This window comes from Colletotrichum graminicola (genome assembly GCF_000149035.1).
Source record: "Colletotrichum graminicola M1.001 genomic scaffold supercont1.9, whole genome shotgun sequence".
In the NCBI taxonomy this organism is placed as follows: Eukaryota; Fungi; Ascomycota; class Sordariomycetes; order Glomerellales; family Glomerellaceae; genus Colletotrichum; species Colletotrichum graminicola.
The window spans coordinates 176,897-190,056 of record NW_007361013.1 but is presented as its reverse complement, the minus strand read 5'-3'; the positions used below and the strand labels follow the sequence as shown (position 1 = coordinate 190,056).

Here is a 13,160-nt window from a genome sequence, read left to right as displayed (position 1 = left end):
GGAGCTCACCTTCCCTCCCCCCTCACCTGCGGCTGCACCGCGGGGCTGTGGGCTTACAGGCTTGCAAGCTTGCAAGGCAAGTTGCACCTGGAGTGTGTGATGGATTGCGTTGTGGGAACCGTTAACAAAGGTACCTACCTCTCTGTCTCTCTCTCTCTCTCTCTCTCTCTCTCTCTCTACTTGACCCATTCTGCGGCGCAGCTCCAGGGTTCGGTGTGTCTTTTTCTGGATACAAACAGGTCTCATGACCTCCTTATGCGACGCTAGTGACAGATTTTAAGTTCACCTGGGCCACGAGAGGTCAGCAGCATATGACCATTCCTCCCCCCTCGCGTGGCTCCTGCCTGCCCTCGTCCTCCTCCTCCTCTTGCTTCTTTTACGGCCATGCCTACTGTAGGTATTGAACCTGGCCCATTTGGCAAGCGCGGTTCGGCACGACAGGGAAAGAGATGCACAGCCCAATGGCCAACTACCTAACTCCCGGAACAGTTGTACAATAATTTAATTGCATGACACCTACGTGGCTTCCACCCCGAAGGTGCGTGCGTACACTGCACCCGTAGAAGGAGGGGACTGGCCGCTGCGCAACTACCAAATTTCCCGAATTATGTGAACCAGAACCACCGTGCGGCCAGCAAGCGACTCGTTAACTCCCCGTTTCCCGCTCCGATTGCCTGGGGCTGTCACTACCGGCCAGTGTGAGGTTGATTGCTAAAGCGGCACCTGAACTGGCAGCGACGCTGGCGGGAGCAAGAGCATCATCTGTTGCCTACCGCCAGCGTCGTTGCCAAGACACTTGCGTCTCAACCTCTTCTTGACCACAACAGCCACTCGCCACATCATCAGACCAAGCCTAAGGATGGAACAGCCTCTGTCGCAGCGGCCTGATGTGCACCCTGCTGGCCATCCTTCATCATCCTACGAATAGCCCCCTATAGAGAGAGACAGACGAACAGGGTCAAACGTATACCGTCCACCACCGGCGACCCCCGCCGCCCGGGCATCCATTCGGCACCCGGTGCCTTGCCTCTTCCTGCCGAACTGAAACCTCCGAAGCGCGGGACAACGCGAGCTACGGTCGGGGGTACTACAAACGCGGATGGGTGGATTCCAGACTCACATGAGCCGCAATCTCCCAACCCAGCTACCGCAGCTTCTTCCTCTTTCTCTCTCCCTCGTTCGTTCTGATGAACTCTCCGGCTAGGCTGAGGTCATCGCCGCACGACCCATCGCAACGGACCAACAGGCCCTGCTCTCTGAAAAACCACAGTACACCTTGTCCCTTCGCTGGGCTTGCTGGCTTGCTGGCCGGCTAGCCCCTTGAATGGCACGAAGCATGTTTACTATTGAAGACCCGTGGGCCGTCATGACTAATCCCCAGCTTCTAAGTCGCTGTTGGCGCTGGCATGTCCCTGTAGTAGTCGTGCTTGTCGTCTGGGTTGGTCGGCCAGCCGACCTGCCCTAGTCTGGTCTGACCTGGCTATTGTTGCCGCGCATCTGTTGAACGAACCCACCCATACGGTGCGGTATTAAATGTCAACCACGAGTTCGCGCTCAAAGTTACATTCGACCTGCGCAACGAATGGCCGATCATGCTCCGGCTACCGTGGCTGGCCCGCCACCGACGCCGAATCGACCTTCGCGTTGGGTTGTCCATCTACCTGACACGTCCGATCCGATACCTTTTTCGTGGTTACGTGAGCCCTCCAAGGCCGGAGTACCTACTTAACTGCGTGCTGCGTATCCGCACATACACTACGTCTGGATGCGTGTATGCACTTCATCACGTCCTTGCTTGACTTGCATCCTAGGCCTGCAGGGCATCGTTGAGGGGAGAAGCGGGCTCCATTCCTGTTGGTTGAGACGCACAGACGGAGCTTGTCGTTGGACCGCCGCGTGCAAGTTCCCATGCCGGGCCCCTGTCACGCATGCACCCGTTGACTGGCCTTCTTCGAATCCCTGAGCCGAGCGGTAATGCACTACCATACCATGGTACATCTCGTCACCGCGTTCCTCTCGCCGCAGCCGCATGGCCCTAGCAGCATCCGCCCGCCAACCTACTTTGCCTCCTCCCACAGGGAACGGAAGGGGATGGCTCACTTCCAGAGTGGCCATTCTGTCATACGCCTAAAGATATCCTACTGAAGCCTCTCCAGCGAGAAGATATCCGGCAACAGCTGCGGTGCCACGCCGGTGCACCATCTTGACCCTACCGCAGCCAGAGCTCACCGGACGTTATTCAATCATCTTCGGGCTCGTCCAGCCAGATTTGCCCCTTCTTCGCCTGTGGACCAAGACTAAGTGCAGGGGTACTTGGCGAAACCCCGCGTCACACGCTTGACAAGTAGGAACTCGAATGCCCCAAAACAGCACATTGCGCCAAAGGATGGGAGTCACGATGCAAGACAGAAAAGCGCGTTGTCGTTATTCGGCGATGCTGCTACCACTCCCTTTCGTCACACCCTCCTCGGCTGAAGGTGGAGTGATCTGAGTGATCTCGACCCATCCTGCCTCAACCGCAGACATCATATTTGACGCTTGTAGACCCAAATCGCTAGCCGGTCTGGGGCACGAGCATCAAACTGGTCAGGGCATCTTGTGTGGCCCTCGTCATTGGGCAGCTTCGTCACCAGACCTCTTCCTTCTACCATGGATATACCAAGTTGCAACGGCCGCCTGCAGCCGCAACATTTCAATGGGGCGAAGGCTGCTGCGTGTGTCGAAAGGATGTCGGAACATCCCCTGCCATTCCAACATCCTACCCACAATAATGGATCGACTTCTCATCGGTGAGGGTCTCACACGAGCAACAAGGACAGACTTCGAGTCACCGGTTACTTAGGCTGCCATGATCATGGACCTGTCAATTGCCGCCATATCAATTGGGACAAGAGGCCGCTGCAATGCGTGGACGCAAATACCACGGAAACAAAACTGACACGGGGAACACCGTTTCGGACCACAGCATGCAATTGCTAGCTGTTATCTCATTGACAAGTATCTTCACACACTTGTTCGAATCAAACGTCGATGCTGCAGCTTCAGCTTCTTCTTACTCCAAGGCGAAAGGTTCCTGGTGTTCCACCTGTGTGACTATACAACATTGGCCGTCATCAAAGTCGTCTATCCAAAACATGAGCTCGGTTGCAGTACTGCCAGTGAAGTTCCCATAGTTCCCAAACCATCGTCACATAGGCGACCTCTGCTCGGTTTAAGCGCCAAGTCCTGTGAGCCCAGGCTTCTAAGAAAGGCTACAACAATCCGAAAACTCGCCTAGGTTGAAAACCCATCCCCAACAGTGGCCTTTGGAGGCTCGACTGCGACATTCCGAGATTCCTCAACACACCTCCGACGGTCACCGTGATGTTCGGTGTGAGAAATCCTTGTCTCCGCATGGGTCGTGCAGCAGTCTTTGCTTCGTCGCCGGCCACCGCTAGCAAGCCGTGCGGAGGCATATCGGATGGAATAATACTATTCTGACAGCAATGCGTCAGATGGGACTCTCCAACAATCGCGAAAGGAGCAGGGCACCCAGTCTGGTGGGGGGAGCTACCAGATACAACGTCAAATGGTTGCCATCTGCGGTCTGTCCAGGAGGAGAACGGCGTTCCTCTACCCCCCCCCCCTCTGTCGGCCACGCTTACCCAGTGAACCTCCAACCAGAGGCCAATCTCGATTCTCGTTTGGTTCAAGCTTGCAAGGGCTTCTCTCTGCCAGGTTACCTTGCCGTATTAGGTACTCGATCTTCAGCCCAGGTACATGCGTCTTACCATTGGCATTTCTATCATAATCTATGCCGGCCAAGCTGCCGAAGCTCCTCAGGATGTGCACACCAACTCAATGGTGCAGTCTTGCAACGATCCTCGTCATCTGATGGCAAGACCCCATCATCGTTGACGTTTCCTCACGAGCACACGCACAGGGCCCGGCATTGGCTCAAGCCGTACGAGCTGTTAATGACCTTGTCCCTGGCGAGGCACCTTGTAGAGAGTAAACCCATCTTGTTGACCACGGGTGCGGGGATCGCCAGTCTTGTCATGGTCACAACGGGCCCGCCAACCACGAAAATCAGCTGCAGGTATATAAGAGAGCGCCTGAAGCAACAAAATCTGACTGGTTGCCTGCGAGCTGCTGTACCTCGTCCACTTTGGTCGACTCGCATGCTGAGCTAAACCCGTACCACCATCGCCCAAATCGACCCTAGCATCGGTAATACAGGTCGACATGGCGTGGTTGCTTTGCCCTCACTGGGAAACTGTGCTGCAGAGCTCTGTGCCATAACCGCAGAGGTGTTTCGTTCACCTGCATCATCGAGTCGCCTCAAAGACGCCTCATCGTAGTGCGCTGCCAGTCTTTCGGGAAACCAGCTGTCGCGCGCCCCGTTCACATGGTGCCAGCGACTCCCTACCGGTGGCTTCTTGTTTCACTTGCTGTGGAATCTTCAGCTACTTTGCGTGTTTGTCAATTCGCTTTCACTCTGGTCTGATGGGTTCACCAATTGGCATTGAATGTAAGCTTCTGAGCGGCTGACTCTCCACCTGACACCGGTGAGACCTGAAAGGAACAGTCCAATCGCACCGGTGTCATCGAACGAGCTTGGCCGTCTATCGCAACACAAGGGACTTTGACCAGGAAAGGTGACATGTTTTGCTGATCAGGGAGGCATAGACAAGTCGGGCATCGGCTCCATCGACTGACTGAGGCCCTTCCACGCGTTTCTCGGACGCAGTCGCCGTCACTGACAAGCCGCGTCTTGTCGTGGCACCTCACAGCAAGCCGTCTCACGTACATGCTCGATGGCTCTAAGGACGCATCTCCCGCCCAACGGGACCGGCAGAATGAGGTGGCTCCCGGGTCTAGGGGGTCAGTAACGATGTCTGCCGATGATGGGCGGTTCTGCAGGCCCGGGCGCGCAAGGATAATTTTCTCGTCTCGGTGCAAAGTCGCAAGCTTCTGCAACTCTTTTCCGCAAATTTTTCTGCCCTATTGTTGGTGCACAACCGTTGACCGTGGCTCACCGACTGCCGGGTTGCCGATGGAGAGGTGACGAAACAGCGTCGAAAAATATTTTCCTCCTTCTTTCTGGTTTTGGATTGGGTTACGTTTGTCCCAACAAAATATCCCTTTACCCATTCACCGCTAAATTGTTGACTGAACTTTGGGACGAGACACTGGCTCTCCTTCGCGTGTTACGAGCCTATGGCGGCTCCGCTACCTTGGTGTCATTCATTCTCATTGAGGCAAGTGTCTAGGGGCTTGACTGACCAGGTTTTAGAGTACACCCGAACTCCTGGTACTTTTTTCTTTTTCTTTATCTTCTGCATACCCTTTGGTCGAGTCGGATGGGATCCGATGTCTTGCTAAACCCAGGGGCACCCAAACATGCTTGAGGTCTGGGCGTAGGTAGGAGAGACTATCGGTGAGTCTGGTTCGGGCCGGCAACGTTGCCCAACATTCCGTCACCAAGAGTCTGATATCCCTGACCGGGTCGGGCCGTGGAAGCTGTATGGTTTTCGTGTGTGGCATAATCGTGTTGGATTCTATGGCATTGGTTCTGCCGGCACTCTCTGACTCTAGGAGAGTCATTGCCGTGAGGCTAGTATCCAATCGCCACGAAGAAACCTCGATTTACCAGGACCTTTGGTGATGAGACGAGAGATGCAATGTCTGGCTGGTTATACGTCCCCAATTCTCGACAGCGTCGAGCGCTGTAGATATTATGAACCCGTTACGGCTGGGCACATCTTTACAGGTACTCTAGTACTAGATTTCGCCATCATCTTCATGGATCACCCTCCCCGATGGCTGTACAGGGGCGACTGTCCGGACCCAGTACATTAACCCAAGGGACGACGTCGGCTGTCTTTGTATGCTAATTCAAGGTTCCGATGGCAACAGCGCCAAGCCCGGACATTGCTGCGCGTACCAGTCGGTGGTTCTCGTCCCAAGGGGAGACTTCTCGACGATCTTGGACCACCTCGGCAGAACCAAGGAGATGGGGACATCAAAGCAACGTCGCCGAAGGGTCAACCGGGGCTGCCCGCCACTTTCTGAGCAGGGACTGTTAGCGATAAACTCAGATAGCGGCCGTTGAGCACGTCTCCAGTTCGCCTTTTATTATCATTGTCGTCGTAGCCGCCCCTCGGGGGCCGGTCCGTACAGTATAATAGAAACGGGTCCCCCGCACCGGAAGCCGAAGCCCAGGGAACGATGGAAAAGGAAGCTTTCTGTGCCGGGTACCATCTCATCTCAACTCAGTGAGGTTATTTTCTTGCTTTCGTCAAAGGCAAAGCGGCCCGGGATCCGACTGCGGTTCTGCTGTTGGTGTTGTAAGTCAAAAAAATGTACATTAATCATGACGACAGTTCGCACTGCTCAAGAACGTTTCTCCGCCAAAAAAGAGGCAATCGATCGTGTAGGTTGTCGAACAGGCAGCCCATTCTCCTCGCCCGGCATTCCCTTCCAGGTAGATCAGAAGAGCCGTAGGCTTCGGATGTCCAAGTCTCAAGGACAACAGGATAATAAAACCTTGCTCCTTGGAGCTGTGCGAGGAAAGCTCTCGATATACTGCCGGACTATCACCCGTACGTCAAGGACACGGCCCTGGGCTGCCCATGAACTCGGACAGTTTCTGGGGGTAAGTCGTCACTTGAACCCCCCAATTGTCGAGGCTACCTTACCGGGTCAGCTGCTTCGATGCTGTGTCGGTGTGACACTAACTATCCTATTCGTCGGTACTGGTCTCTCATGGCCTTGTAAATAGACTAGGACATACGCAAGAACGACAAGAGAAAAGAAAAACAGAGAAGTGACAAAACAGATTTAGAAATTCCGAGACGCGGTGCTTCATTCTACCCGAAAGTCAACGCACCCTGTGCTCATTGACAGAATACGCGCTCCACGATCTGAAAAGCCAGCTCGAGCCGTCCGTTGACATGACGGTATGATTCAAACCGATAGTCATGCATTTGAAGGCCTGGCATAAGATATTAATCGCAATATTGAGAATAAATGATAAAAGGGGGGTTATGGGGAAGAAAGAATAAGTTTCTAGGTGGTCAGGGGTTGAATTTCCTGCTCATACACGGGAGCTGAAGTGACATTGAGGGAGGGGTTTCTTCCGTGTCTTGCATTCAAGAGATACGTTTCCAACGAGGGAGACTTCGCGCCGGCTCGCTCCGACAGACGAGTCGGACCCCGTCAAGGCCTTCCGCGAGCCCCATGCCGCGTGGCTGCGTCTCGAAATATCAGCGACGACCAAAAGTCCGAGGAACTCTAGGAAATCTACGACCTGCAAGATGTGTATTCCCAGTGACCCCAGACCACTGTCCAAAGCCATCTTTGCCCTGGTCACGTCCATCTTCTTGTTCTTGTCCTGGTCTTTTGATCCTCCCAGATCAACTGATTTGCCGGCGCCACCAAGGTCAACTCGTACACCGGTCGCAGCAGGTGTTGAAGATGATGATGTAGTCGTGTTAATTGATTGACTGATTCGCGGGCCAAGTTGCTTCCTTGGTTGTTTAGGACCCAAGCCTCGTCAAGCACACGCAGGCCATGAATGCAAGGGTGGGGAGACAATGGTCGATGTCGTGGGTCACCGGGGCCTCTCGCGGAAGCAGAAACTGTACGGACCTTGCCCACCGGGCCAGAGGGTGGTCCCGTCCCGGCGGAATCCGAAAGACGAACCGGTACCGAAGTCGGTCGGTTTCTGTACGAGAGGTCCGCCAGGAAGCCTGAACCGACACCCCTTCCCGCTGCGTACTATATGTCTCGCGGGGAGCGTGTACCTATAAGTATACCCCAAGTGACGGAGGAGGGGCGGCCTGCTTTAACCCTCCTCAGAGGTGGAGCTCTTCCTCGCTGCTTTGTCGCTGCCGCCTCATACGTTCTGATACGAGTGAGCGAGGACGAGCAGGGAATTCGGATATCAGCTGTGCCCCGACCCTTTTTTATCAATTCCTCTCTCTCTCTCTCTCTCTCTCAAACCTGACGCGTGAACCTTGGACGGAGCGCTCGGCTGCGGTTCAGAACTGGAGGAATAAGATAGCCCCCCCTCGCGTCAAACGCTAACCTGCCCGGACGCCGATCCGGTTTACCCCTCGTTTCTGATCATCATCGAACTTGTATTGTCCTCGAGCCGTCTCAACCATCCTGTCACGGGAATAGTATAGCGAAACGAAGTGTTTGCCACGGCAGGGCGATGATGTTCTCTGATAAATTGCAAACAAACATCGCTGGCATGCAGCAGAGCGCTGAAGGAAAGAAGCAGGGGAAACGGTTTGGAAGAGAGAAGCAGACAAAGAAAAGGCTCACATAAGAACTGTAGACCTATCGCCATACCGCCAACGTCAAAACCCATATACGCCCCCCAGAGTTCCTAGCGTTATAATTACACATCCACCCCTTCACAGTCCAATTCCTACAATCTGCCTCTCCGTCCTTATACCGCTTGTCGCCTCGAATGCCAATTGGGTCTCCAAGTATCTTCCAGCAACCGATCCCGGCGGCTGAGCAGGAAAGAAAGGCCCCTCTCACAAGGCGAGATTGTAGCTGTACTCGTCCTCCATGTTCTGGCTGACCCAGAGCACGACGCTGCTCAGCCCTACCAGCGCGTTGGCGACCACGTTCTCGATGCCCATGCCGAGCGCCGGCATGGTGACGTCCCGCACGACGAACTTGAGCACGAAGACGGTGACACCGCCGGCCATGCCGCCCGCGAGCGCCGCGAAGCCAAGGAACAGCACGACACGCGCCTTCCACGCCACGCCGTTGCCGCTGTACGAAAAGCTGTCCGCCGACAGCCGCGCCTTCTCGACCGAGTTGATGATGAGCATGCCCAACGACGAGAAGATGAGGGGCAGCCAGTCGACAAAGGTGACATGCGTGTCGGAGCCGTTCTTGGCCGACTTGGACCAGACGGCCGAATCGAGCATGACGTAGAATGCGATGGAGAACTGGAAAGGGGGAGGAAAAGACGCAAGTTTTAGCTATGATTTTCGAGTTTCGATAGGGCCTGGATGGTCCCGGAGGATGGAAGGGGGGGAGTGGCATGCATCGAACGAGACCTGAGTAGATGGCAGGCTAACAGAGGGGGAAGCTTACCAGAGCTCCGGCGCCGTAGACGCCAGAGTTACGCGCCCAGATGCTATTCAGCCATTCCGGCTTGCCGAATTTCCAGAGGCGCTCCTCCTCCATGGTTGCGTGTGTGGTGTTCGGGTGTGAATGGGTAAGTAGCTAAAGTCGGCGACCGTCGCGGACGGTTCGTTCGGGCACACTTTGGGTGTTGGGGGGGGGGCGGTTTTTGCGTGCTTTGACCAACGCACGAAGCAACGAGTGCAAGGGAGAGCAGAGTGTGTTGTTTCGAGATTGGAATTACAGAGGGTGTGTGGTTCGGCCGGCGGCGTGGTTCGTGGGTGGTGTCGTAGGCTACTCGGCGTAAGGCTGGATGGAGGTGACGAAGGGTCCGGATGTTGGCCGCCTTGACGTTGATCCGGCACAGCTGAGGCGTCACAGTCCCCACCACCTGATCCCTGTTCCAGAGCTCTGGTCATCACGTGATTATATATCACGTGCATGTCCATCTTCGGTGTGCTTGCTGGTCATGCATGGGTGAGGCGATGAGGATGACCACGTTTCGATCTCGTGGCAATGACTAATGTCGCTTTCCAGTAGTGTGGCTAGTTGTCAGTGCATTCAGACTGTTTGAAACTCTCGACAGAGAATCTGCACCATGGGCTCTTCGTTTACCGACTCTATCCTGACCTCCCTTGCCTCGGACTCGACACGAGCACCGGCCCATAGACGAGACGAGACATAAAGATGCGGCGTGGATCTTCCGCCGTGGATCAGGTCGGTGCGGACCGGGTGTGCGTGATGTTCTAGGTTCATTGGACACCCGCTCAACACGACTCGGTCACAATGCATGGGGCCCGAGGGAATGAGGGGATTCCCACCACGCTCCGCAACTTAACCAAGCAGGCGCATATTTGCTATACACACACGGCACAGGGGCCCTGGGAAACACGATTTGGCCAAAGCCGTCACGGCCGACCTGCATTGAGGACTAATCCTGTCCACGCCCGTCTCGGAACGCTTGAGATGAAAAAGTAGACAAAAAGGTCCTTATAGTACACTAACAATTACTGGCACACCTGCCATCATCGGCCCACGAAATCGGCGTCTCATACTTCTCCACCAGGAGACCATGGTCTGCGACGTCCGTCCAGAGACGACCGCAAAGCCGTCGCCCTAGGCAAGCCAACAACACAGGTTGATGCAAATGTACGTATCCGCGCATCTATGTCCATAGACTGCAGGATATTCGAGATAGAGACAATGCCCACTCGGTGTATCCCGGTCCCGGCCCTTTCCAAAGAGAGCCAAAAGAGAAAAGAAGAGACTTTCGAAGAAGAAAAAAGCCCAGCCGCCGTGTTCCTTGATGCTCGAAAAAGAAGAAAAAAATAAGGTTCAATGTTGTATGACCCCCTGCGGACGTCCTCTCATAATGATTAGAGCCACGGACGCCTCAAACGCCAATGTTTTGATGTATGACGAGCCTTGTCGCGTAACAAGGCCCCGAGAGTAGGGAAAACCGTATCGTCGTTCTGTCGTATCCAGTTTTGCACACCTTTTATATCTCGATTTCCTTCATCGGCTCCTCCGATACCTCGGCCTGCTTCCCGTTGGCCTTGCCGTTTGTGTTGCTGACGGGGTTCTGGTTCTCCTTGCCTTCGCCCTCGGCGGGTTCAACGTGCGCCAAGAGCGACACGCGCGAACCCTTGCCGTTGTCCTCGCTCGGTCGTGGAGTTTCGACTTCGACGAGCTTCGTGGGCTGCTTGAGGCCGTTGGTCTCCAGCTCCGGTAGGGCGGATTCCTCGGCCACTCGTGCGAGGGGGCTGGACTTCCCGTAGCCAGGGCGAATGGGGCTGGCCATCGGAGAGGTGCCCCCCAATCGCTGCATCGATCTTCCTCGTTGTTCGCCGTTGGGCTCGGCCGTCGGGCTCGTGTACGGGGAGTTGGCGCCAGATCCTGCCGGAGAACCGCCTTTGTTGGAGGGTACGACGGACTTGCGCTTCGCGGCTCTACGGCCATACTTCTGGTCCATGCGCCATCGCAGAATGCCGAAGTAGGGAGGCTCAACACGCGTCTCCTTAAACTCCCGTAACTTGAGCTCGTTGGTCTCCTCATCCACGAACCACTTGCCACTGGAGAGGTCGTCCGCAACCGTGGCAAGGAAATGGGCCCAAGATCGAGCAATAACGTACTTGGTATCGTAATCGCGGCCGAAGAGAACAATCTGTCCCCATATTCCGTTGGGGCCAGGAGCGAGATCCACAGCCAGGTTGTTTCCACCCCAGTCGCGCACGAGAGGAATCCAAGCCGGGTGGGCGTAAGAGCGCTGGATGGCGTTGGGAGGGACGCTCTCCTGGCGAGCGATGAGGTCCTGGCGCCACGAACCGTTGTTCGCGGCAGCGGGCGAGGCCGGTGTCTTGGAAGACGAGGCCTCGCTACTGCTGCCGAGAGCCTTGGGCAGAGCGGCGGGCCTGGCGTAGGCCGCTTCTGAGAGAAACTCTTGGTTGACCTTGCGCCATTGATCCCATTCCTGAACCATTTCCTCACAGTCAAGCAGCATGGAGCCGAAAATGATGCCGGTGGGCAAGCCCAGTCGTTCTTGGCCGTCATGAATCATTAACGATTCCCTCACGTCGAGGGGCAGGGAGCAGTCCAGTTGATGCTCCAACTCGTTGAGATCGTTGTCTGTGCAGCCCTCGCAGAGCTGATCAAAGAGCTCGGGATAGTGCTCTTCGGCCCAAGCGTCGATCTTCTTCCACGAATGGGAAACTGGAGGCGGAGGAGGGGAACCGTCCTGGAAAGACTGCATGGGGACATCCCCTGGACTTTGCAGCTCGAAGCCATCCACCCGGCTCTCGCGACGGGCAGATTGAGACCTCATGCCTGGAGAGTAGGGCGCCGAAGGGTTGGGGCTGGTCGGGGTATAGGGCATGCCACCGCCTAGGTAGTTGTTATCGCGGGAGAATCTGTTGTAGTCTTCCGTGAAGGGGGAGGAGACATCGGCACGGGACTCGGAGGCGGTCGCGACGGAGGTGAGGATGCCACTCTGGCGGTTCAGAGGAACGTGTCGACCGGTTCGGTGGGGAGAGTCAACGGTAGAGTCTGGGATGCGTCAGTTTTGATCATGATGAACCCCCAGTCTGCGAAGTGATTTCAAACGTACGTCGGTCGTAGCTGGTCAGATCGTGCCAGAGGGAGCGGAAAGCCGCACCGAGCCTGTGGTCGCATAGTTAGTGTCTCGGCCCTCCTTTGCGTCCCAAAAAAAAAGGGGACTGAACAGCGAGAAGGATTGGATGTCAACTTACGAAGACGCCATGATTGGCGATGGGGCCCCTGGCCTGTTTGACGAGACAATGATCCTGATCCGGGTTGTAAAAGAATACAAAAAAATAGACGGGTGAGGCCGGTTGCGGTTGTGCGAAGGCGAAGAAAGAGCAGCGAAGATTGGGGGTTGAAGAAAGTTGGTTTGCCCCCTTTGGTCGCTGGCGTTTAAGTTAGGGGTAACGGCCGAATCGTCAAAGACAGGAGAGAAATGTCCTTGATGGGTTGGTTCCCCTAAGGGTGGCGATTGGGAGAGGAAGAAAACGGTCGACCACCAGTAGATTGTTGACTAGTGACAAAGTGAATAGAGGCTAGGGCGACACAGCGAGAGGGTGAAGATTGGGCAGTGAATCGGGAGTTGCGAGAGAGAGTATTGTTCCGAAGAAGCGCAGTCAGGTCAGGGGCGGGTCGCGAGGGTTGGATTGTGTTTATGTCCGACGGGTACGTGGAATTTTTAAAGTTGGGGACGATGGCGTGGTGAACCCGTCGCGCTTCCACAGTGCCTAGTCGGGGGGGGGGGGGGGGCGAGGAGGATTGGATAAGGGCAAGCGCAGCGGTAGCTCCTAGTGCAACGTAGAGAAAAGCAGTGTAGTAGGTAGCTAGCTGTACCTTAGTGCCTGAAAGTCCGATGGCATTCGTGCACTAGGTAGGTACCCAGGTAGGTAGGTAGATGAGCCAGCAGGAACAAGGCCAGAGTGAGAGATGATGAGGTGGGAGACGTTTTGGTGGGTAGCAGCGTGGTTTGTGGCACTCCAGGGGCCCCGTTG

At 55.6% G+C, this 13,160-nt stretch overlaps 3 protein-coding genes across 3 annotated transcripts; all 3 read right to left on the bottom strand.

The window, feature by feature from the left end:
• Nucleotides 1-2,952: 2,952 nt before the first annotated feature.
• GLRG_03040 (uncharacterized protein) lies at nucleotides 2,953-4,057 on the bottom strand. Its single transcript, XM_008093725.1, has 3 exons — nucleotides 3,771-4,057; nucleotides 3,645-3,710; nucleotides 2,953-3,476 (listed from the first exon to the last, which is right to left on the bottom strand). Exons 1-3 carry the CDS (start codon nucleotides 3,786-3,788, stop codon nucleotides 3,252-3,254), a joined length of 309 nt encoding a protein of 102 aa, XP_008091916.1. The 5' UTR covers nucleotides 3,789-4,057; the 3' UTR covers nucleotides 2,953-3,251.
• A 4,474-nt stretch (nucleotides 4,058-8,531) lies between these two features.
• On the bottom strand, nucleotides 8,532-9,195 carry GLRG_03039 (uncharacterized protein; the record flags this gene model as incomplete). Its single annotated transcript, XM_008093724.1, has 2 exons — nucleotides 8,532-8,954; nucleotides 9,103-9,195. The coding sequence occupies 2 exons, from the start codon at nucleotides 9,193-9,195 to the stop codon at nucleotides 8,532-8,534; spliced, it is 516 nt and encodes a 171-aa protein (XP_008091915.1).
• A 1,435-nt stretch (nucleotides 9,196-10,630) lies between these two features.
• Nucleotides 10,631-12,388, bottom strand: GLRG_03038 (SMI1/KNR4 family protein; the record flags this gene model as incomplete). The annotated part of the gene is made up of 3 exons (XM_008093723.1): nucleotides 10,631-12,174; nucleotides 12,236-12,288; nucleotides 12,378-12,388. 3 exons carry the CDS (start codon nucleotides 12,386-12,388, stop codon nucleotides 10,631-10,633), a joined length of 1,608 nt encoding a protein of 535 aa, XP_008091914.1.
• Nucleotides 12,389-13,160: the final 772 nt, after the last annotated feature.